This window comes from Rissa tridactyla, chromosome 1 (assembly GCF_028500815.1).
Source record: "Rissa tridactyla isolate bRisTri1 chromosome 1, bRisTri1.patW.cur.20221130, whole genome shotgun sequence".
Taxonomy (NCBI): Eukaryota; Metazoa; Chordata; class Aves; order Charadriiformes; family Laridae; genus Rissa; species Rissa tridactyla.
The window spans coordinates 66489579-66515656 of NC_071466.1; the positions used below are offsets into that span (position 1 = coordinate 66489579).

Below are 26078 nucleotides of genomic sequence, written 5' to 3' on the forward strand. Positions count from 1 at the left end.
AAATATTATTCCTCTTTTGTCAAGTCTGTTACTAAGAAAAGACTCTACTGAAAGTAGAAACACTTCAATATTTGTTCTTTAGATAAATAAGATTAAATTTTAACCTTTACTCTTCTGAAACCCTCAGAGAAGCATTCATTTATCTGCAGCTGAAATTAATATTGGATTGCTTTATTGATTCATTGGCTAAAGGCACACACCAGCCATGGAAATTCCTCTCTGCTTGCATTGACACATTGAACAGGAACGAAAATAAATGTCATTTAAAAGCAGTTTAGCCTTGAGAAAATGGGCACTCCTCACGAGGTTTGGCATTCTAGCAAAAAAAAAAGAGTTTTTTGCATATCCTTCTTAAGAATCAAGCTTGATAGACATGTTAAATAATTGACTATGATTACATTTCTTGAAGTACTGCTCAAAGGCGATCTTATACCACAACACAGAAAAGCCTTCAGAGGACATAAGGTTTAAAAAACAAAATATCAAAAATACATAAACAACCTCTCAAACAACTCTGAGTCCGAGCTTCACTGGCAGTAAATCACCATGAATGCAACGGTGGCATAGCCCTAATCTGCGGCAACTGAGACTGGGGCCGGGGGTTTATCTTTGTACACCAGCTTGTGGTATTTAGACTGCAAACTGGCAGCAGTAAAAGGGCAATCAGTGGGGACATTGTAGGTGATCCGGGTGATCCTGCTAAGGGCGAGCTCGGTGTGACCTTACTTCCCAGGCTCTGTGTTTATACCCTGATCCCATGGCAAGTGTGAGATAATTTGAGGTAATCACTGCTCTGCAGGGAAGGGGTGAACACCTCACAGTTACCTCTGGGTCAGATCAAGTAAAATGACAGATATGAAGGTGTGGTTGCTGAACCCCTTGTTCCTCCCCTATGTCTGTAGCTTGTTTAAGTATATACACGTTTACATGAACCATGACAGCTTCATGTAGGTTTATCACAGCTGAAGTAATGGCGTAACACCCCACCCCACACTTTCTGGTCCTTTTGCAGGATGGCAATACTTGTCTGAAAGGTTTGATGAGAACAAGCTGCTTTGTCACACCGACCAGCTTCGCCCCTAATGCCCAAGGAGCGGTGGGAGCCCTGCGTGGAGGCCCCGCTCTGCCCTGAGCCTCCTTGGCATGGGGGATTGCCAGTCTGCTGTGACACATGGGACGGTTTCTCTTCTGATACGTGGAAAGCATTCGTGTCTCCTGATACGAAATGATACTGCCCACGGCTGTCAGAGAAGTCAATCATGGTGCTGCTTTTTGTTTTTGGATTCATCATGTTGAATGAGGAGTTTCATCTGCAGTTGGATAAGAGCACTCATGAGCAAATGATCTGAGTTTTAATTGAGAGCAACCAGTCTCACCAGTTCCTTTCTCTTCAACATCTGCTTCTAAATCAGGTCAATTGCCAGTAAAGAGCCCATGTTACAGAAATTATCATAATTTTTTTCCAGGAGTAACTGCTCTGTCAAATGGTGTCGTGCTGTCACACCACAAATTTAGGCTATACCTTGGAAGTCTCACAGGGGATACCTGGGAGACCCTTCAGCAGTCATTTAGTGTAGGAATTTGCCCCAAAAGCCATTATGCCTGGGTGAAAGGAAATTTTTAAAAGAAATTAGGAGCATTAGGACATGAATTAACTCTGTTCTTTTAAGGTCGGGTTTCACACAAAAATATTCTAGTAGGCGATGTAGTAATTTCACCCCTTTATACCGAAGTTTCATCATCCAATCTGATATTTTGAATTAAGAGTAGACTTCAGTTCACTTTCTTTGGGAAAATCTAAGTCATATTATAAGATCTAAGTCTGGACTGTCTTGCGTGGGCAAATTAAATCTCCATGTCGGAGTTTGTCTGAGGTAGAACGGTAGGCCTGGATGTTCACCTCTGCGATACAGCTTACTCAGGCTAATGAATGAATGGGGAAGTAGTAACTGCATTGTTGGATACACCCACATTTTCACACAGGATCCTGACTTAACAAGAAGTACGACTGCTTTTAGGAGCAGCAGCAGAAATTTCAAAGGTTGAGATGGAATAATATATTAATGTTTCATTCCCATCAAATACAGGAGTGCAGTTTGACTGGTCCATCTGCAGCAAGCATGTTTCCAAGTAAGGAAATCCTGTTCCTTTATCTAGAACCCCTCGTATTGGTATTGATGGCTGTTTCAAGGCGTGTCTAATTCCATTCTCTGCCTCCTCAGTTTACAATATGTAAACACAGCCTGGTGTTTACATCCGCTTCCTTGAGCAAGAGCTAGTATTTTGGCAGTAGTGCTCCTCACCTTCTAGACATCCCTTCTACACGCAGTTTAGCACTTTACCGATGCATTGTTATGATTGTGTTTATTACTCACTTTAAGCAGAGGGGAAAAGAGAAGATGCAAAGAGGCCCTGTAACTAAATACTGAGGATCAAGTAGACTTTTCAAAAACTTTTGGCAGCCACATGTTCAACACATGACACTATGTTGCCTAATAGTATGAAAAAATTTATGAGGCCATGGCTCATATGAAGCAATGTTATGTGTCATAGCCATCCCACAGAACATAGTTTCCCCGTCCCTAGTTTAAACATTGTAAAACATATGTTTAGTCTGATATATAGATTGGACACAATAAAATAATAAATAAAAATAAAAAGACCAGCAGGCATCTGTATTTTCAGAAGTGTATGGGGAGATTTTCTGTCCCTATTATTTTGGGAGGCCATTGAGATACTTCAGAGTGAAGTCCTGTTTTCACAAGTCAGATTCCCACTAAATGTCACAAATTGTACCCTTAAATTAGAAATATCTATCATCAACTGTAAGTTAAATATTTAGGGCTCCTAAAAAGCAAATAAACCATTCACTAAATATAACCTCTGTTTGCAGACCCTTTCAGAGACTTTTGTCCCCCAGGAAAAGCCAGGTGCAAGTCAGGTGAGTTTTGCAGTGTATCTTCGTGTCTCTGCAAAAGCTGTCTGAAGTTCCTGAAGGTGGAAAAGCTATCTGAGAATGACTGAAGCAATAGTAATATAATGAAAGATCTGGCAGGTGATTTGCCTCCCACAGAGCATGAAGGCTTGCATCTCTGGCCAAATCTGTTCCCCTTGCACTATTCAGCAATGGCTTTCCTAAAAGCAGGCTTCAGGTTGCCTTTCCTCACCCAGAATACTCACAAATGAGTTCAGAATTAGCATAGCAAAGACCTGAACCCTTTCTTTGTCCCGTCCTCTTTGAGAACAGAAAGCAAGTTGAATGGTAGGAGCAGGTGTTGAAGAAGGCAACCTGCTTGTCCTGTGTTCATTATTTAAAAACCATTGAAAGGCGATGCCTTTATAGTGGTCTCCAGAGCCACTCTGAACTGGCTAATTTGCGAATGCTTCTAAGCTCCAGGAGCAAGTATACGCTCAAGGTAACCTCATTCCATGCTGAGGTGACACCCGGACACCTATCAACCCTTCTGTGAACCCCGTACCACAAAAAGTAAACCAAGGTTTCCAAGGAGGAAGCCATGGACTGCTTTGAGGTCCTTGAGAAGGACAGTGACTGGATGAGGACTTTGAAGCAACACTCTTGGGTCAGTGCAAATGATGCTCTGTTTGGAAGCAGCCGACATCACAACAAACTGTCTTGTGAGCGGGCTGGATATCCAAACGTTTCCTTTATGCTCTGATTATCAGAAATTGAACTCACTAGAGAATCTGGCATGGGATTTACAGATGTCTTATCAAACACATTCTTCTTCCATGGCACTGTAGGGTACCACTCACGCACCCTGTTACCAGCAGAAAAGCAGAAGATATTTTTGTATAGTTGTATATCTCCAGAGTGATTTCAAAGAATAAAGCAATTGCTCTTTCTCTTAAAGGATGTAGGCACTGTAAGATCCACAATGTCCTATTTTGTGTCCCCTAGCTAAGTCTGCAGCTGTGATGGTCAGGACAGATGAGGGAAGGAACTGAATGTTCTCTCTCGGGCAGCATATAGATTGTCTGTGATTTACGTCTGCACTCTGTGGCTTACGCAGACGCTCCAGCAGCCACAGGATGATCCCACTGCAGCAACAGACAGGATTGCTCTTTTCCATTCAAGGCACTTTCAGGGGAAGAACCTGAGTTTGTGACAATAAGCCAGGTTTGGTCCTCTTAAGGCAAAGTTGTATGAGTACGGACCTTCAACTATCCCCAAAACATAAGGTACCGATGAAAGTACCAGCCCACTTAGTGGTATATGTGGCCAGGAGAACGTAACATACGCGTCCCAAGACAGGATTGCACTGCAAATGACTTTAAATGAGGAACACAGAGATCACGTCTCCTCCACTGGTAGCACGCCTTGCATGGGATCAACAAAGACGCGTTGCTCGGACACTCCTCAGCTTAAGTGAGGGAGATCTCAGCAAGACACCGTTGTGAAAGGGACATCAAGCTTTTTACTAACCTACTGCTGTCATCCCCTGCCCCTCATCACCCCAATCCCTGTCATGAGTCAGGGGCTCATGGATCATTTACCTGGATGCACGGAACATTGGAAAAGGGTCATTTACACAAGGGACATTCCTACTGACCAGGAGCAGATCAGGCTACGGCGACCCCATGGTGCCATGACTGTGACCCTGCACGCAAGCCAGCAGATGAAGATACCTACGTAGAGCATTAGGTTCCCGTTTACCTTGTACCAGTGTAACTGACTGTACAGAATGTATAGGGCCAGGCTGTTCTCACCAAGTAGGCTGCCAGAAGGACTCCCATAGTCTTCTACTCACTTTTAAAACTGGAATTAAGAATTACGACCAAATTCTGCTCTTAGTTATTTCCCAAATACGCAAGCTTTGCCTTTACAATACTGATCTTTATATTCTTAAACAAGATTTTAAGTGATTTCATTGTTTTTCCAGGAGTGTTACATGTGTTAAGAGGAAAGCAGGTAAGTATGTGCAGAGCAGTAAAATTTGTTCAGAGAAAGCATGTTTACATTTGAAAGAGGGAACAAACTGATTTTATGTAAACAACCAGAAAAACCACCCCTCCCCTAGAGAAAACAGGCACACAAATACTTTACTCCTTTCATAAATAATGTATTTTATTGCATATGGCTATTAAGGAGAGCATCCATGATCAATACAGACTAAATACAATACACTACTCTAGTTCCATTTATTCTGGTCTCCAGCAGCATCACATTTATCCTTATATACAGCGTGTACATTGGAAGACACAGCAAGATAAGTTAAGTCTCTTGTCATATCACAATAGCAAGAAATATATTTAACATCTTGATATCCAGAAACAATACGTACCCAAAAAGAAAACACTGCTTAATAACTGTTAAGGTTATATAGCAAAAAATATTTTAAATTTAAGGTAAGTCAGGCAAAATGTACAAAGACCCAATATACATTGTGAAGTTTTAGCAAACATAACATTTATACATTTTGGTTCCATTCTGTAAACTAAATTAAGAATGTAAGTATTGCATATGCCTTTGTGAAATATACAGGATAGAGAAGAATTGGCTATATTGTCAAGTTTTTCTTTTGAAGTTGCTGTATGCATTTTAGCCATTTGTTTTAGTGGCATGATTTCTGAATTGGTACAGAGGGCTACTTCAAAACAGAAGTTCAAAACATTGAATTCAGCAGGTACCACACTCTGTCCTATGGGGGGGTCAGACAGAAAATGGCAAAGGTATTTGTTTTTTGTTTTTATTTATTTTTTTTTAGTTCCAGACTTAAACAAGCAGCATTTTAGAATGTCTTAGAACCACTTACAGTATTTAAAAAAAAAAACAAAACAAAACCAACTCAAACAGATAGATTAGATATTTAAATTGATTTTAGATCTAATATTGTATTAGCCTATGCATTGCTGTGATTTAAGACCCCAAAAATTACACTGAAAAATAAAGTGTGTCATGGGGTAGGGAAGGAATTAGTTTACATTCATCTTTGTCTTGTAATACAATCCTCAGTTCTAAAAATTCAGCATGTAAGCAGGAAGACCGCATTGCCATTCAATATATTTGTAAGACATTGACTCTCGTCTTCCTCGGAAAAAATAATAATCGCAAAAGATAATGCATTAAGTACAGGTTCCACCTAGCACAATGATTTAAAAAAAAAAAAAAGAAAAAAAAATCTCACGTAACTCAAATAACTTAGTAATACTTACATGTCTATCAGAGCAGGCACTGGGGAGGTACCCTTAAAATGTATATGAACTCTTCAACAAATTTATCGAAGGAGAAACAAGGTGGCGTGACATTCTGCTAGTCTGGTGCGACAGCTGTATGTGACATTTGTGACAGTAGCCGCCACATCACTCGGATTTTCAGGCTACTGGAAACGTGATGCGCAGGTAGCCTTGAAAAGAACTCAGGATAAGTGACTGCAACAGTTCTTCTTCCCTGTAACAATGCCTGTAGCTGCAACGGTGCTTTCCTGGTAGAAGGCAAGTATCAGGACTTTCTAGATGGCAAGATAATACTGCGTTAATATTAGCGCTTGAATCTGCCCGCTACCCATTATCATCCCTGCATTCCTAGCATGCCTACGTGGATTTTTGGTTACAAGAAACGCAGCTAAGAACGGGGTAAGTGAGCTTCTAAATAGGAGAAAAGGCTTTTGCAATCTGAAGTACCTACATAAACACCTACATAGAGAGGATTAAACAAGTGTGTCAAAGGTACAGAGAGATACCCCCAATACAGTTTGCTGTTTTTAACTTACATTGCTTCAGTTACACATTTTACATTTTTCAACTACTCCGAATCCTCGGTCCAAGCCCGATTCACAGAGTTTCGTCCCATTTTCGCCATTTCAGTGCCCTGGTTCGGCTTTGTCTGAGAAGTATAAACCCTGCGGCTAGTGATTCACGAATAACCCAGCAGCAGCAGCAGCTGTACGCGTTGCAAGTTCAGTAAGGCTGACGACCGTTCTCGAGAGAGACTCAGCATAGAGATCAAGGAGGTCCTGTCGTACACCGACACCGCAAATCCGGCTTTACTTTGAACTGAGGTAGGACTGTGGTAGGCTTGAAATTACGCCAGTAAATACCAGATCTCACTGCTTCAGCAGGCGTTACAGAATCCCCTAATATGCCGAAGAATAAATACAGTTCGTCTTTGCAGAAAAAAGGAAATAAAGGCATTGGCCATTAGTTAAAGAGGCCGGCAGAAAAGTTCCTAGGGTCTAAAGAGCATCTCCAACTCCTGTTGAAACAGCAGCAAAATGATACCGTAGATGCCATGGACAGGTAACGAGTTAGGCAGGTTGCTTTCCCTTCCTCCCAGATTTGTTGCACAGTTTAGTCCACAACAGGTTGTAAGTAACTGTCCGGACCAACAATAACAACAACAAAAAGTAAACCTTAAGCAGCTTCAGTTACCAAACAAAACAAAACAACAACAACAAAAAAAAAAAAGGTATATGCTGAGCAGCTTCTTTGAATGTTGTACTCTGTTGTTTGAGGTCATGGTGAGAAAATTAACTCCTTCACTCTGAAAAGAAAAATGAAACAAAGTCAATAAAAGCTGAAAAAAAAAAGATAATCATATTTACAATTTTAAACACAAAAAATACCATAAAGAGATTATTCAGAATGGGGTTTAATGAACAAAAAACCAAACAACCAAACAACAAAGCACCTCACTGCTTTTATATTTGTATACATCACAAGGTATTGCAGAGGCAGTAAAGGGAGTACTCCCCAATCCAATACCACCTCCTTATTTTAGAACTTTTTAGCTGTGGCTCTTCAGACCAGCAAACCACGGGAGACAGAACTGGTTAGAAAACCCAACACAATAATCCCCCCCAGTTCAAGTTGTGACCATCGCCATTTGCACCAGTGGAAAGGAAAAGGGGTCACAGAAAGTAGGTACAGACTCAACGGGTTTTTTAGTCAGCTGGGTGTTATTAAAAGCTGTCCATTTCCAGACATTAAAAACAAGTTTCTTGAGACTATATTGTCTTTAGGGAAAGAGTCTTCTAGAAACATAAACAAATTATAGAAAGAACCTTTTACTTCCAGAAGTAAAAAAGTGGGTAGGTAAGCAAATAGAAGGCATCTTCTCTAGGTTACTGACTGTTTAAAGCTGCTTTAAATAGTCAAGGTGAATTATACAGTAAAATAGAAATGAATTACAAAGTGACCCATTCTATTTTACAGAATGCAGCTGACTCCTTTTGTGTTTTTTCACTGCAAAGAATTAATGGATAGTGTGTGCCACTGCCATAAAGGGGCATTATTATACTGAGTAACTCACAGCATTAAGATAATTTGTTGACATGGGCATTTTAAAAAAAAAAAAAAAATCAAAATTTCCTTAGTATGTTGCTTATTGTGCAGATTTTTCCTGTTTGCTATAATATTTGGAAAGCAGCAATGCACAAACAGCAGTGATTAAATCACCAAGACTGTAAATTTTACATGACAAAACATTGACACCTCATTTTGAAAGGTGCTAAGTGGAACATCCCGATACAACATCAGGCTGCAAAATTACATTCACGCTAAGTGCTATTAAGAGTGTCTAGTTCATTTAATAGTTCATAGCAACTTTCTTGTTGTATGTTGTTGGCTCCAAGTTTCCAAGTTAAATAAAAATTTTAGTATGAAATTTTCCTAAAAACTGAAGTTATTTGGAACGCTTTGGGAACTAACTTAGAAAAGTCTGTAAAGGATATAATCCAACAATTTTGACTGTATGGATACAAGACGACAGTATTCCTGTATATTTTTAATTCCCTAAGGACCGTAAAATCAAAATAAACTACGTACAAAACCTGGATGTCAAAGTAAGCATAGTGCTTATCTATGCAAGTTTCAATTCATATAAGTCTTCGACAAACCAAAAGAAACGCTTTTCTTCAGGTCTACACAAAAACAAAGGTTGACTGACATATCTTGGCATATAAGTGAGAATTGCTAAATTGCCATTGACTCTCTCAGAGCTAAGGGTTACCTAAGGAATAAGTCCTGCTGAAGTCAATTGGAGCCACTACATGATCAGCTACTTAAGATGTTACTTAGGATTTTATTTCACGACACAGCTCAAGATGAATTAATAGCTTGCCAAGACCAAAAGGAAAGCATCTCATTGCCCTCAACCAGTGCCATTTATTTGTTGCCACTTTTCTAATCAGAAACTAAGTCAAATCTACCCACTCAATCTTCAGAAAATGAGCTTTCATTGTTTGGGCTGGGAGGGTGTTTCAAATTAAGAACTTGAACTGGCTTATGAGGCAATCAAGGGAGCCCCAAAACGGCCATCATCATCATCCGGTAAGTCTGCGTGGGAGAACGAGCGGCAGGATGGATGGCTCTGGGAAGGGAGCAGAGATCCCTCATTTGAGGAAAAGCCGCCTAACAAACCACTTCATTCTGACTCTTGCTCAGGGAGGCAGGATGCAAATGCATCATGTAGCCAAGCAAGCGAAGGTTTAAAGATACACGCTGACGCTGTGCTGTTGCTTTCCTCCTCCAAATGCAAACCAACCTGACAACTAAGTTTAGATTCCCAAAAGTAGCCACATGGTAGTGAAACCCAAATGAGGTTAAAAAAAAAAATAAATATCATGTGTTCAGATACGGAAATCAGAGGAAGATATTTTTGCACATGCAAGGAACACAAACAAGTATGTTTCCAGAAGTATGTCAGCCTAGGGCAGTCGGCAGGGAGGATTATTAGCAACTGAGTAAACCTGCCCTTGTTCTTAGAGCACAACGCGGACTTTCCAGCCAAAATTAGACTGGAGCAGGTGAAGCGGCCGATGCCTCAAAGCACTTCCAAACTTGCTTCATAGGGTTTTGTAGGTGGATGATGGGATGGGACTGTGGGCACAAGCCTAAGAGCCTATGATGCAATAAACACATCATCCAATGAGTCTGTAACGCTGACCTGTAACTCAAAACCTAACCCAAACGGACTCTTGCAATGTCAGCTTCAGAGGAAGCCTACTTGCAAGAAATTAAGTTGCAAGTTCCACACTAAAGTGAAAACAAGTAAGAAAAAAATTACATCAATATCCCTGTTAATTTTTACTTCAGTGATTAGTATCTTCTACTCATTTCAAGTCCCAGGTCAACATTCCACTTACACAGCAAGTCACGCACACATTGTCTTTATTCAGGAACTAAACAGAATTCCTACAGGACACATATTATTTGATAACCTCATTCCCCGTGGGCACCCACAAATCAAAATACAAAGTCCAGCACTGGTTTAATACTGAAGTTTCCTCTTGGTTTTGGGCTTTAAGAAAAGCATCCATGACCAATGCTGAGTTTCTAAAACTAGTGCTTCTTGGGGAATAAATCAGATAGTAAATACACACACAAATTGCTAGGAAACTACCAAATACTCAGAGACTTATTAAATATATGTTGTGAAGAGAATACAATGGTTAGTCAATTAAAGAAGATCTAGTCTGCTTATTAATTTTCAAAGCTGGTAAGCCATGAATAAAAATTTTCTTAATTCCTAAAAATAATTCTCATCTGCTAACAAGCACGCAGGCAGAAACAGCTACTCACGTGGCTCATGGCAAAACACTTGCTGGTTATCCAGAACCAGTATATTTATTCTGCTGGCAGCGCGACCGCCCGAGCGGATCAGGCATCGGCCGCAGAGCCCCCAGCTCCGCCACGGGCTTCTGCCCTGACTCCCGGGCAAATCACTTGGTGCCTTTGTCCCTTTGTTTCCCCTCCTCACGCTGCCTGCCAAATCGATTAAGGCTCTGATCCCACTAACTGACTTTCCCTGGAAGAGCGATCCTATTGATACAACCGACTCTGGAGGTTAACACCACGTACATCTGCGGGCGTCAGGCCAGGCCATTAGACAACGCGACCCAAGGAACTGAATCCCATCTGCAGGGAGATGTCTTTGGTCCCCCCGGCACCCAGGCGGAGATGTGTGGCCCTGGGCGAGGCAGCTGGCCAGCCAGAAAAGGCAAGTGTCCCCCCTGCCAGCAAGCCCTCCCTACCTTCCAGCATCACACACGGTACCTGGCCGGGCATCCCGCAGGAGACGGGCTTGCAGGCATCTGCAGGGGTTGTAGCCTGGCACCTCGGCAGCACCTTCCCTGCGCCCAGAGCATCGGCAAGGAAGGGAGCAGGGGGGCAGGCGGCAGGGGCTGAGGGTGGGGAGGGACAGCATGGGTCCTGATGGAGATAAACCCCATGCCAACCTGGCACTGATGGCAACGGGAGATGTTCTGAACAGCAGTCTCTGAGGGCTTCTTTACCGGAAGGATTGTAGGGTGTGCACACACACGCACGCATTGTAAGGTCACAATTTGGCCAAGCACCCCAACGTGAATGCAGCCTGTCCGCTCCCCGGGATGTGCACAGTGGCAGCCCAATCCTGACCTGGCTCTGACTCCGATTAAGCAATTTAATAAATACCATATTTAATATGAAGTACATAGGTAACCCTGCTAAGGATAACGGAACAACTCATGTGCTGAGCTATGGCTCTCCACAAGTAATTCCAGGGAATCAGAGCTCCGTTCAGCAGGACTGCTCATACCAAATAAAGCTGAGCTCGGCCACCATCGCAGCAAAAGGTTTCAATCAGAGCTTAAACACTTGCCATACCAACACTTCGCAGGAAAACCTAAAGTAGTATGCTCTAACAGTTTACAAAGCCCATGAATAATATCCACCCAGAGTAAAATGTTCCCACATTTGATGGGAGGGGGGGGCGGGGGGGGAGTTAAACCATGAAATGAAAAAGCCATGTTGAAAGCCATGTTGTTGTTATTTTTTTAAACCAGTCATGGGTGATCATAATTGGAGACATGTTGCCTCATATATAACTATGCTCTTTCAGTATGTTATTCCATTAAGAAACAGTACGTAATGTTATTTAGATATGTCTCTGTTTTTTTATGAATTTAGAAAAGCAAGCATCAGGTCAACATAGATTCTTCATGACTAATAGTCTGAAAAAAAAAAAAATCACTGAATTTCTTAAAAGTAGGGATTTTATGGCCACAGTTATCTGCATTAAAATGAGCTTTATAGTACTTTTAACTCTCATGTCAAATAGTTAAAAATCATAACATCTTGAATTGCATTAAAATAACCACTCCCCAACCAGTGGGAAACAAAACACTACATTATCTGGAAAAAGATGCTGCCTGTCAACTTTTATCCAAAGGTACTAAAAATCAAAGTAATCTACATTTGATACCATGTATTTACACAACTAGCACTTAGAATCTTACACTATAGTTTAAGCAGCTGAGTCTACAGTAGAAGTACAGATGACAGTGACGGCTATGCTTAGTTGATTTCAGAATTTGATATAATTTGTGTTTCATATCATTTTGTCAAGGTTCTTATAGATTTTGTAGTATGAATAGCTAAACATTAAAATGTAATTATGTGGAAAATAAAGGATTAAACTTACAAATGTCATTATAATGAATTTATAGCTAAAGTGCCGTTCCAGAAATACATTTCCCATATCAATTTAATAAAAATAGGCACTTCAAATTTAAAATTAAGAAACTAGACATGCTCATTTTTCCAGGATTAATTTAATACAGTTGCTGTTATATCTCTTAATTTCAGAGCTACAGCCACTGTGTACTATTAAACAAGTTTGTATAGATGTGATTTAATCCCATGATTAGGGATAAAACCTCAACATCTGAAATGTGTTCAATTATCCTCTCCCTTGCCAGTCGGGTATACAACCATTCAAAACATTACATGAAATTAAACAAAATCAAGCTGCTTTCTCTGAGCAAACAAAATGCTAGGAAAAAAAATAATGTTTAGTCCTTTTGGCCTTCCACTGGGAGTTTGTAAGGGGGACGGAGACACACAGAGAGAAGCAGACGTGGAAACTATATAGAAAATTTGCCACTGAAAAGATCAGTCTGTGGCAGCCAGGCAGGGAGCCACTCGACAGTTCACATGCACGGGATTTAACCATGGTGGAACACGAAGTCACGTTCTTGGTTGATGACCATTACCATGCAACTGGAGTTGCGCACCAACTTACAACCCTCACACCGTTCCTTTATCAGAGCAGATTCAAAACCCAACACTGCAAACGGGGCCTCAGGTAGGCGTTTGCCTTGATTTTTACAGCTCCTTCCACCACCCCAAGGAGACAGCGCAGACTGACAGCACTATGCAAACTCCAGGGACAGCACTTTGCATACAAAGTGAGGGCGGAAGTTTCTTAAGAGACAGAATTTTTGCAAAACAACACGCTCACCTTACCAGCAATGAAGGGCGAGGGAGGAAGGGAATGGTGACTCATCCACTGAGCTACCTACCAACCCCATCTTTGGAGACACAACAAAACCAACTGAATCAGCACATTTGCCCCTACAGCAAACACTAGGCAATACTCGGCTAACTTCTGCCACCCCCAGTGTGTACCTCTACATCTCTGACCTACTCACCCTAGTCATTCTAGCTCCTTATAGTCAAGGAGAAGAAATGGGCACTCCTAAGTAACAATTCTGCTGCCCTATTTCACGTTAGGTTGAGATGAATAAGAGTTATGAAAGATCTCCAACTCTGTGAGGTGTATGACTTGGTATTCATTTTAGGAGCAAAGACCATATCCTTTTACACACCTTTGCATACAGTATTCAGCTCTGAAGTACTGTGCCCAGCTCTAGAACCCTCAGCACAAGAAGGACATGGACCTGTTGGAGCAAGTCCAGAGGAGGGCCACAAAGACGATCAGAGGGCTGGAGCACCTCTCCTATGAAGACAGGCTGGGAGAGTTGGGGTTGTTCAGCCTGGAGAAGAGAAGGCTCCGGGGAGACCTTATAGCGGCCTTCCAGTACCTGAAGGGGGCCTACAGGAGAGATGGGGAGGGGCTGCTTGCAAGGGCATGTAGTGATAGGATGAGGGGCAATGGTTTGAAACTAGAGCAGGGTAGGTTTACATTGCACATTAGGAAGAAGTTCTTTACAATGAGGGTGGTGAGACACTGGAACAGGTTGCCCAGAGAGGTGGTGGAGGCCCCATCCCTGGAGACATTCAAGGCCAGGCTTGATAAGGCTCTGAGCAACCTGATCTAGTTAAAGATGTCCCTGCTCACTGCAGGGGGGTTGGACTAGCTGACCTTTCAAGGTCCCTTCCAACCCAACACATTCTATGATTCTTTAAAACTGCTGGGAAGTTTGCTCAGCTGGGATGTCAAAGGCATATTTGTCCCTCTTCTAATGTACGTCAGTAGTCATTAACAAGGGCAACAAGGTCTGACAAGAAAGAAGAGCTCTGGTAAGTAGAGACTGATAATCTCACACAGCTGCCAACTGAAATGCCATCAGTGTTGGTGGACCTATTTCAGGCAAGTAACAGGGGCGGGGGGGGAGTATAATCAGACTCCTGGTTAGATCCATGAGTGAGAACCTGACTGCCATTCTAGTTATCAATGGCCAATACCAAAGTCCAATAGCTTCTTCTGAGCCACGAGGTTACCTCCATCCACGTGCCTGAACACAAAGTGCTAGAGTGCTCTCAAAGAACCTAAAAGCATGCTTTTTCTCTCTCTCTCTCACTTGGGAGAAAAAGCAATCTTTTCCAGTGATCAAATTGAAGAATCAGTCATATTAAAAATTTAAATATTCATGGGAACAGGGATAAGGACTCGTGCAAATTGTGGGATGTCATGTTCACTCTCCCCTTCCATTACAGTGGATATCTAATTATTCCATGAAAACAGCTTTGGTAAGAAAGAACAAGAGCACTCTACCAAAGAATATATGGCTAAGATGCACTAGGGATGGGGAGGGTGGAAAGAGGCATGAGATTATTTTTTCAGCCAGAAAGGTACTGGATGCTGGTCAGTCCCAGGTGAGTGCTCTAGCCACATAAATATTGTGGGCAGGGGAACAGAAACACTTCTTCCAGGCACTCCTTGAAAGACTGATCCCTGCCTCCGTCCTTGCCAAAAGGGCTTAGGCACCCAATATCAAAAGAGGTTTCAGATTTACGAGGTCTTTATGGAGACTGGAGTATTCCTCCATCCTACAGCTAGCCATTTATCTTCCAGAGAGCAGCATGCTTTAAAACACAAGGCTCTCCACAACCTTTTCAGAGTCAGCTACCTGCCTGTTTTGCAAACTGAATTTCAGACCACTTACCAAGCAGACTGAAACACCCCTGGCATTACATACATTCATTTATGCATCTAACCTGGCATCTAAACACAACTGCATGGTCCCACACTAAACCAGCTGGCTGCTGCCGCTTTTGGCCTTTCAAGTTAGGAGATGCATCCAGAGAGATACTTCTTCTCATGGAAGAGATACATGCGGAGCAAAGGGAGAAGAAAAGAAAGCAGGGAAGGGCTAAGAGGAACAGCCTGGCATGCACGGGAGGGCAACCTTTTCCCTACCGCATTCTCTTCTTGTCACACCCTCATTTAAAACTCTGAGCATTTGGTAGTAGGAAAGAAAAAGATTTTAAAGGATGATTTTCAATTTCTGCCAATGCTTTTTGAGAAATCTTTTGCGTTCCACCGTGGTCAACGCGAATCAGTCAGTAACAGGCAAGTGAGGGAAAAGTGAAGCTAGGCAAGAAGTTGCAGACTTCATGTTCCGTGATGAAAAGACACCACCACCCCCCAACCGCCTCAAAGCCATTTAGTGAAATGAGCAACACAGCACAGAACAGCTGCACTGAGGCAGGCTAAAGTCTCCTCTAATCCAGTTTCCTCTCTCTGACAGTGGGTCAAACGCAGCTGCTTAAGCAAGACTATAAAAAGCAAGATAAGCATACAGAGATACTTCCTCAAGTTCTCATCTAGCTTCTAATGATTTACCTATCCAGGACCCCACCGCACTACGCCTTGAAAACCTTCATGGAGTTTCACACCTGAACTAAAGGGTGCAAGAAGAATGATTTCCTTCTGCTTGTTCCGAACCTGCTACATGTTAGCTTATTGTCCCCAGTAAAGCTGAAGTCTCACTTCCCATGTACAGGTAAGACTCACCGTCCATATGTCATGACATGTTGTCCTTCTTTTATTCAATACATTGAGACACAGCAGGAAGTGCAATTCCCCTGCACCGACATTCCCATCTACACCCTGAGAGGACAATGGAAAGGCTCAAAAACACAGTGCCCAAGCATTTCTATACAGTCCCGCAAAACTGGGATGAAAAGCCCTGTACGGCTGGCCAACACTTTCTGCAGGATTCCTGCAACAAGAAAAACTATGCTATATGTTAACCTGAAAAGGTTTCTAACACTTGGATGGGAAATCAGTTGCACTGTGTACACGGACTGCAGTAGAGGGAGAGAAAAGAAATTCTCTGTGAGAAGAGAAAGAAGTATCCACAGATGTACAGTATTTCTCGAAGGTCACTACTTTATTTTAGCCATTTACTTCAAGTCTGCTCTTTAAGACAAAAAAAAAAAAAAGAGGAAAAAAGAGGTATTCTCTTTTTACACAATTTCCCAATAGGTTCTCAGTATTTGACACTGAGAGCTCCTACAATTTATTTTCGTTTTAACCACGTTTACACGAAGATTTGTTTTCCTCCCTTTTTTTTTTTTTTGAGGTTTGATCTGTCCAAATTTAAGTCATTACTTTCCAGGTTAGGATCCTCTTCTCACACTGAAAGAATGCCTTTTGTGTAATACTCCTTAGAAAATGTAACAACAGTTTACTTTCTCAATTTCGTATCTTTTGAAGTGTCATTACTGAGTCATTAAACAGCTACATCTTTCACTTCAGCTATTAATCTTGTTGCACTTAAGTTCTTACCCCTGTTCTTTTAAAACTGTCTTGTAGTTCAGAGTGGTTAATACAGTAGCACAAACCAGGTTAGGCCCTTAACCTTTTTCCTTTATTACTTCCACTTAAACAATAATTCAAGCTTCTATATAGAAATGTTTGGATTAAAAAAAAAAGTAAAATATTTCCATGAATAAGGTCAGTGTCTCCTTATTTTAAAAGCAGTATTCTGTAAACTTTGGGGGTTTTATATTGTTGTTGTTAGAAACCTCTACTAATGGAGCCTATAGTTCCAGACACTGTACATGCACATAGGCACAATATATTTCTACTAACTACAGTAAACTAACTGAACAGAATTGTGATTATGACATCAAAGGTATTGCTCCTGTTAGAAACACATAAAAGAACTAAAAAAAACCACCACAAACAAAAAACACAAAACCAACCAACCAAAACAAACAAACAAACAAAAAACCCCCAAAAACCGAAACAAACAAAAAAAACCACTCCAGAAAAGTACTTGGAAACAACACTGCAGAAAGAATTTGAAAGATTAGATTTGTGAGAAAGAGCTATTACAACAAAACCTTGTGAAAAGGTGAACTTCCTCGTACTACCAGACCACTCATCAGACATGACAAGAGGGAGCTAAAACCAAAGCACAGCCTGACCAGTTCATTGTGTGTCAGGGACATGGCTCCCAGCTGCCGCTCAAGCCGTAAGCAGCAGGTTTTCCTCCAAGCAGGGCAAGCTGCCCCTCATCGCATCACCCCTGAGCACATTCCTGCACTTTTCTGTGAATAATTTTTTTTTTTTTTAAGCCATAAAAATATTTCTGCAGGAACATTATTTCTGCCTGTTTGAACTACCAAGTTTAGCTTATCCCTGGTCAAAAACATTTACAGACCTATTCCTGCTCATTAGAGTAGTACAGTTGCTATTTTATAATCATCTAGGTGTCTTGCTGTATTCAGCTGTACTCCTTGCCCCTGTGGCATCTGTTAAATATAATCTATATAACACAAAATAAAAATACATAAATTGTGACTGGTTTCTCTCTACCTCAACCTATCGCTAAGACTGAATTTAAGATACTCAGAAATGACTATGGCCACACCTGAAATGAGGTGAGTGGACTCTGTCGATAGCCCAAAGCCCTGAGCTGTAAGCAAGACTATGATGGGAAGCCACCAGAGAACCCACTGCAGTGCTCAGGGAGTCCCTCCCTGTCTGAGGCTGGGTTTCCCCCCTAGATGAGCATCAGGGGACAGGATGGGAGTTGGGAGATGATGCAAACCTGGGCCTTTGTCTGTCACCTTCCACATAGCCAGAAGGTGACTGGAGTGACCATGCCATAAACCTAGGCCTGGCAAATGTCCTGGTCCCACAGTTCAGACATGGGATTTGGTAGACAGATCCTGCCCAGAACCAAAAGAGTCGAGTTTAAGCAAATACTTTATAATACCTCCACAGAGAATGATCAAAACATCTTACCCTCAGGTAAGGTAAGCTCAGGTACACAATGGGGCTATGATCATCTCACCAGATAATGTTTAGAAAAGTACCCATAGCCAGCTCATTAACGACCACGGACCGAGATCTCATTAACTTCCTTGGGACTGTAGGCTCACAGCCCACAGCTACACTGGGCACAGTGGATACTCTCTGAAAGCCAGGCTCACAAATTTAGCGAGGTGCCCTGTCCCTGTTGATTTTAACACTGTCATCTACTTGAGCCTTAATACTTATCACCCTACAGCAACCCACGAAGTGTCCTTGAAAACGGCCACTCTAACACAGTCCCCCAGCAGACTTTTCCTACTATTCCTTCGATAAACACACACCTTAGTAATCAAAGCAAAACGATGTCTCAGAGAACATTATTTGCAGATTTCTTATTTACAAACTGGATTGTGTTCTCCCTTCCATCAAACGCATTTCTGGCAAAAGCTAAAAAAATAATAAAAACCACAACATTTTTATGTTGCATTTTTAAAACAAACACGGGCACCTGTAATTTCCTGCTCTGAATTTAACCTGGAGATGAATTAGCATTTCTTTCTGAAGCTGATATGGATTGTATTACGTACAGAAGCCAGTATTACGTTAAGACATGAAAGGAGAGGATGTATTTTGTCACATGGGCATCATAAATATCATCCACATATCACTCCTGGAGGCTAACTGATATTCTGTTTGAAAACGGAGGCAAAAAGCTTAGCAAACTCTTCAGAAAATTAATTTTGGTGGTTACAGTTTATCTTCTGGGAACACCAGTTTAAAACCTGGAAGTTGGTCATAAAATAACTTGTGATAGCAGAAAGTTACCTCCTCTGTTTTACTGATATTTTGCTTTGTTTTTCAAGCAAGAAACAGATTGTACTGAATGAATCGGATTGCTCCCAGATCCACTGGATGCACCCTGGGTCCTCCCCATCCAATAGTTTACTGCAGAAATAACGTGATGCACATCATTTATGTGCAATACTGCTAACTCCAGAGCAAAATGCACTTTCTTCTGTAATTACAAGGGCTCTCAGTAAATATTTACACAAATAGAGCTGCACCCTACTGTTTTACCAGTTCTGTTTTTTTCCTCTCCTCCCAAGTGCTCCCACACAGGTGTCTTTGTTTTGTTTTATGGCTCCCCTGGTTTGTTGTCAGGTAAGTATGTTTATAAGCAACCAATGACGCTTAATTTTCTTAACAAAGTCTGACGGTACTTCATTTAGTGTTTTTGAAAGATATGTTTTACTTATAGCAGCGTATCTGACCACACGACTACATAACCGAGAGTGTCACCTTTTTGAAATTGTATTTAATCTGTTTTATAGAAACAGCAGTATAAAAACATCTTTGTCACCTAAGATGGGACACCTAAGAGTTTGGCTGTAGTCCCACGATGCTCAACAGAGAATTCCCCTAGACTTCAGGAAGGCTTTCCAGTACATAAAGACCTACACGTATTTTCTCCCATTGCCAGCTCTTTAAAGATGCTTCGGACATCTCAAATAGGTGTGGTAAACACTTCAGGAGGTCACATGAAGGAATTATAACTTCCTGTGGGATACCACGCAGTAGGAGAGATTTTAAAAAGCTAAAATGCTGTTCTAGAATTTGCTGTTCTATTCTCTGTGAAGAATAGAAAAGGAAAGATCACAGACAACGTGCATGAAGAACTACTTTGCAAAATACCAGTATTTCCCCCAAGGCGTCTGCACCTTTAAAGCCCCAGTTTGTTTCCAAGTGCTAAGGCCCCGATACATTGCATATTTCACATATTGTGATTGACCAGGAAATACATTGAAAAAGCATTCAGCCAACAGTGCAGCAGCTGCATAGCTAGAGAAAACACAAATCCCTTTTAATTTCACATTTACTGAACAAGTACAATACATCATCAACTAACTAGAGTACAGTCCAGGTCAGGCAGGAATACTTAGCTACGCCAGCTGATCCACATACGAGTATCAGTCTCATTTCAAGTCCTTCTGCTTAAAATAGACTCCACACAGCAAGTCTGAGCTCACAAGCCACAGACCTCTGGAAGTTAGACGTTCCATTTATGCCAAGCGTATAGGCTCCCTCTATAGTCAGGGAAGACAGCTTTGTGCCAATCTCCAAGCCTGGCTTGGACCAGCCTCTTCAATACTTAAAAGGCACCTGTATCCTTCCAGCAACTGCTTAGGGAAGCCAGATCCTTATTTCAAGAGGACTGTTTCGGTAGGCTCCTAAGAAGGTGCAAATGAGGTGCCTACAGGCTCGGCCAAACCTCTCTGTTCTAGTAATGTGCAAGAACACTGGCTAGCTAAAGAAAAAAACAAACCACCACGTATGTGGAAATCTAAAACAGGAACATGGACCCTTAGAACATACTGGAGATACCTGAGCTGGAATCTGCAACAAAAAAGGCATTAAGCAGCTTCACTCAGAACATCTACATTAAGGTTCCCTCAGATTTTGAAGTTCTCTGGCCTCAGACAAAGGTATTTCTGCCTTTTAATTACACTCCTGTGTCCATCAGGCCAAAATAAGAGTCCAGCACAGCTGAATTCTACAAAATCTGTTTGGAAAAACATGGATAAATGGTCTCCTCTGGAATATCCTTCTTCGTCTTGCAAATAATCCCATTTTGTCTGTGCTAAACAATCCTCCCAAAACTTTTCTGCAGCAATCACAAGATACCCGTTTACAAGGAGGAAAAAACAAACCTGAGGCACTAATAGAAGGCACAACAATTTTGACAGTGTCTTCCACTTTGATACCTCAGTGTCTCCAACGGTCATCAAAAGTGTCTCTTAAAAAAAAAAAGCCAGACTCAATCTGTGTTTGAGACAAGACACCACAGATACACTTTCCTATACAGCAGGAATAAGACTTGGGCAAAATCACTTAACCATTTACCAAACACACATATAAAATAAACCCAACATGAACAGGCTGTAAATGACTGGTTCCTCCACATCACAGCTTTCCAAATTACACTCCACAGACTACTTTATACTGTATCAGAGGTCCTTATTTCCAGTAGCTATTTTTAATTAAAGTACATTGAAAAAATTAATTGAAGTAATTAATTATTACTATTCCAGAGAGATATTATGTGGTCACAAATGGCCCAAAAAGGGACCTAAGACAATCCATGAGAAAAGAGAAATGGTTCCAAGCCTCTCTATTAATATCTCATGGCTGCTATGAAAAATCTTGGAAACCTCTGTCAAATTAAAAGTTACCACATTAGAGAAGCAGAGGAGACTGCACCTTAAGAAAGGTGCCACCATATACACCAAGACAAACACACATAACTAGGAAAAAAACCCTCCAGTAGCACCTGATCCAATGAAGAAATAGAATTTCAGATACAAAAGACAGATGACAATGCTATTCATTCTGACAGTTACAGTCATAGCCCCACTATGCTACATCCTGTACTAATATGGGTACCACTTATTTCCAATGTTTTTCCTCAACTAAATCATGGAATTTGGACAAGTGTTTCCTGCTCCTGGATTAACTGACAATTATCAAATATAATTCTTTTTAGCAGGGTGCTTTTTTTAACTGATGAGACAACAGGGGTTTATGTATCATATACACTTTATTCCCTTCTTCCAGGTAATGAGACATACCAAAATGTGAAATGTTTCATCAACTAGAGAAGCAAAATGAAGATCTTGCTCAGGTACGCACACATACGCACAAAAACACAGCTACGCTAATGAGTAAGATAAACCCATTTCACAGTCCAATAAAACAATGAGTATACATGATTTAAAAAAATCTTAAAGATTGCAAAGAAGAAATTCATCATGCAGTTTCAATAAAAGACTTATTTGTCTACTGTTTTGCCATCTTCAGCTGAACTTAACAGAACTCTGCCTCCAAAGGGGAATGAAGAAGAGTCGGCTGCTCAGGTAGCCCTTTACAAAATGTACGGGAAAATGCCTCAAGACGACAAGTGAAAAAATCAGTGCCTGATAAGGGGGCTGGGATCTAAAGTAAACTAACAGGAAACACTAAGAACATCTTCAGAGCCAAGCTACCTGACTAAGGACAAGATGTATACCCTTCATCCCTCTCAGAGTGGAGAATGTAAAGTTGTCTCCTAAGCATCAATCCTCAAAAGAGCTCACTATTTCCCAGGTATGTTCTAATGTCCCAGCGCCTGTTTGGTTTTTCATTGGTTGGTTTTTTTTTTTTTTTTTGAAACAAACAACCCAAACTTCAGCATTCTGCTTCTCCTGTGCTTAATTAAGGAAATGGAGCAAGCTGCACTATAACAATATGGAAATTATTAGTAAAAATCAATACAAGTATTTACTTTGGCAAAGTAAATACAAGTAGAATACAAGCTTGAGTGTACATGACTAAAAATATCATGTAAATAACTGTCAATTTGTTTTTTAAAATAGTATGGTTGAAATGTTATCACCTTGTAAAAGCAACAACAGCCACACGAATACAAAGAAAATGGAAAATATCTACTGAGGAGTGAGAGAAATAGAAAAAGTTGTGGTATTTTTTCTTAACTGGACAACATAGCATCCACACGGCCAGTATGGCAAGTTAAAGCTTCCCATGTTCGTGACCGATGAAGCAGACTCAAGACTTGGCGAATAACTCAGACTCAGAGAAGACCCTCTAAATGACCTCTTGCAATGACTCCATCAAACAGCAGCGTGGCATCCAAACATCCTATGTAGCTCAATCACAGCACGGACCAGCTCCCTCCGCATTCAGGCACACCAGTGTGACCGTGCTCACTCAAGCTGCAAGATCGGAGTCTATTGTTTCCACTTCCTAGCAGAGTAAAGTATATATTTATTAAAATAAAATTCCATCAATTTGTTCCCCGAGGGCTGAATTCTAATTCTACTAAAACTCAGTAACAAAAAAGTCCAGCTATTTCACTACTACCAAGTTTTTTGTTGTTGGGTTTTGTTTTTTTCTTAAATAACAGATGGACTCTCTCATGTTACCATATCTTAAAAAGCTTTTAGTTTACTGTCACTTGAACATTCATACTAACAGAAAAAAACTGAGAGGACCTGGACTAGAAATCACTTAGAGTGCTGAAATACATTGGTGCATTTGTATCTGGAAATTGTCCTATTGGCTAACATTCAACAACTGAGTACTACCAATTTATTTATTTAGAACCCACGCAATCCACCATTTATTTAAAAATACACCAGCTATGGTTAAAGTTAAAAGCTTATCTTGACAGGATTTTCATCTGACATTTAAAGTTTAAAACAGAACGGTGTAGTAAATTACCTTTCTGTAGATATCTACAGAAAAAGATGTTACCCTAGCACTCGTTGGTGCATGTTAGAATCTCTCACTGCTATTTGTGAGAGTAACTACTAGTCTATTGGGATTATGAAGTCGTAAATACAAACCATTTTAAGTTTATGGACAATTCTCTCAAGTATTCTGTGCCTCAGGATCATATATACATATTTATACCAAATGGTCCTCCACATAGACATTTCTCTGTAACTATTGTTGAAGTCACGAGCACTAATTCTGTAACTTCACCACTGAGTGAAGTACGTACCCTTGCATTAAGTTATACAAGTTTGATTCCAAATCCAAACATAAATGTTTCAAGTTTTGTGCTAGATCAAAACTAATTAATTGTAAATAATCTTATTATCAAGTGAATTTCCATAGTTCACTTTAATACTAATCACCATCACAAGTCTTTATCAATAGTTTCTGTACAAGATTGTTACAGCAAAAACATAACTTTTATTTTTGTCATGATAGAGAGACAATATTATTATAGTTATATTTCATTGATTTTGGCAGAAATAATTACTCAGGACTGAAACCTGTTGCAAAAGATGCAAGTCCACGCACCTATAATCTGTTCCAAATGTTTATGTTGTAAAAATGAATGATGTTACGACAGAACTGAATGCAACCGCCTTACAGAAGAATTTTACCTCCACCTTTCAGATCCAAATCTCATCATTCCCTTGAAAGAAGTCTTTTTTGGGCATCAGTGAAAATTTTGGTTAGACACGTCACCTAACATTTGGGCTGCCATTTAAAGTAAACTAAAACCACTCACTGGAGCTTTTGAAAAGAAAAAAAAAAAATCAGTATCAGAGAAACTGGTAAAAAGACTACAGAAGAAATTCACACCATAACTTCTCAATAATGCGAGCGCTGGAGAGACCACAGTAGTTGAAGCAGTCAACTTGGTGATGTAAAGGGGTTTTGCATTAACTAGAAAACTGATGAGGTTTGCATCCATTTGTCAACTGTATTATTATTTTGTTTAAATAATGCTAAAATGTAGCATTGTTATTACAGACTACAGAGAGTTATCTCCATCAGTGAAGGCAGACTAAGCCAGCATTATTATTGTTTTCTTGTTCTTGAGCAACTGTTCAACGCCACTCTGTCTCCTATGAAAGAGTTAAGCCTAACTCTCCCCCAAAAGACTGTCGTATGTCTTGTTCAATCAGCCTTGGTCCTGGGGAGCAAAAGGCTAGATCCAAAACAAAAAATAAAACCTTCCAAGTTCTCATTCCATACATTAGTTTGACAATTCTACCCAATTTAATGAGGTGTTAAATTGGACATTAGGACTGTCTTAAACATTGTTTTTTAAATAATAAACTGCCTGGGAGGAGAAATCTAAAACTGCTTAGATCTTCTTTCATTGACATGATTTTCCCACTGTTACTGGAATGATTTATTGATTTGTCTTTGACTGAAGAGAAGCAAAGTCCTCTGCCTCAAGTCACACTTACAGTGTTATTCTCAGTCTACTTTAAACTGTCTGTGAAACAGATTTGGAAATTGAGACCAAATGAAACAATGAGTTTCACACCTTACACTCATCATCATGGCACGTATCAAACAAATTTTACTAAAGCATCACTTGGAAAAGCTTGGAAAATCCTCCATTGTGCTCTACTGTTTCTGGTATCAGCAAGTTTGCTATTTTGGCATTAAAGTAAAGCGCCGGTGCCTCCATTTCTGACCCCTTCAAACAAAAACAAGCTGCTCAACAATGTCTAATCCGTGCGTCATGTAATCCTGCTTAATACTCTACAAACTCTGGGTAATATTTGGGTAGTTTTTAAATTTAGCAAAGAACATCCTGGCCTACTTCAAAGATACCCTCGCCTTGGGTAGCGTCCCCTAGAAACGTCCCCCCCCGCTCGCTCAAACAAGAAAGGCAAACACACATAAACGTGCAAGAGAAATGAACACCAGATAAAATAAGAGATCCTGGTCTAATGACATAATAAAAACATATAGTGTTACAAATCAAATTACTGAAACAGGAATGCATTATGCAAGCACGAAACACACCGCTCAAACAATTAGAGAGAGACGTTCTGAGTTTTAACACCGTTTTGGCCCCATTTACCAGGCTAAGACAGAGCCGTGTGCGAGTACATCTGACCCCCGGCTTCCAGCCAGGGCAGACGCTGCTGCAGAGGACTCTAAATCACGCAAGCCTTCCTCCCATCGACACAGAGCTGTTGAATATAAAGTCGGCTATTGCTCCGCCAGAGAAAACAGAAAATCCCTTCTCTGAGCCATCGCCTGCTTTCTGCGGCATCATCATCTTCAAAGTGCCTCGCACCGCAAACGCTACCAAAGAGGTCTAAATTAAATTCCATTATACTTCTTCAGTATACCACCCTGATTGTCCTTCCTAAGATCTCTCAGACCCTCTGCTGAAGGACAAATATGTTCCCGTTTTGTTTAGGCTGTCAGGCAGACAGTCTCCAATCATTAGCCTCTTGTCAACGGCGATGCTGGGGTAGATTACTAGCGCGTAGTGCTTGTAATGGCAGGTGCATGGCCCTGGGGCTGCCAT

At 40.8% G+C, this 26078-nt stretch overlaps 1 protein-coding gene across 1 annotated transcript in view; it reads right to left on the reverse strand.

Moving 5' to 3' along the window:
• Window positions 1–5060: 5060 nt before the first annotated feature.
• The window catches only part of IRS2 (insulin receptor substrate 2), a 32006-nt gene continuing 10988 nt past the window's right edge, over window positions 5061–26078 (reverse strand). The window contains exon 2 of the mRNA XM_054182914.1: window positions 5061–7501. Coding sequence (XP_054038889.1) covers window positions 7497–7501 — 5 coding nt within the window. The 3' untranslated portion in view covers window positions 5061–7496. The remainder of the gene's footprint in view (window positions 7502–26078) is intronic.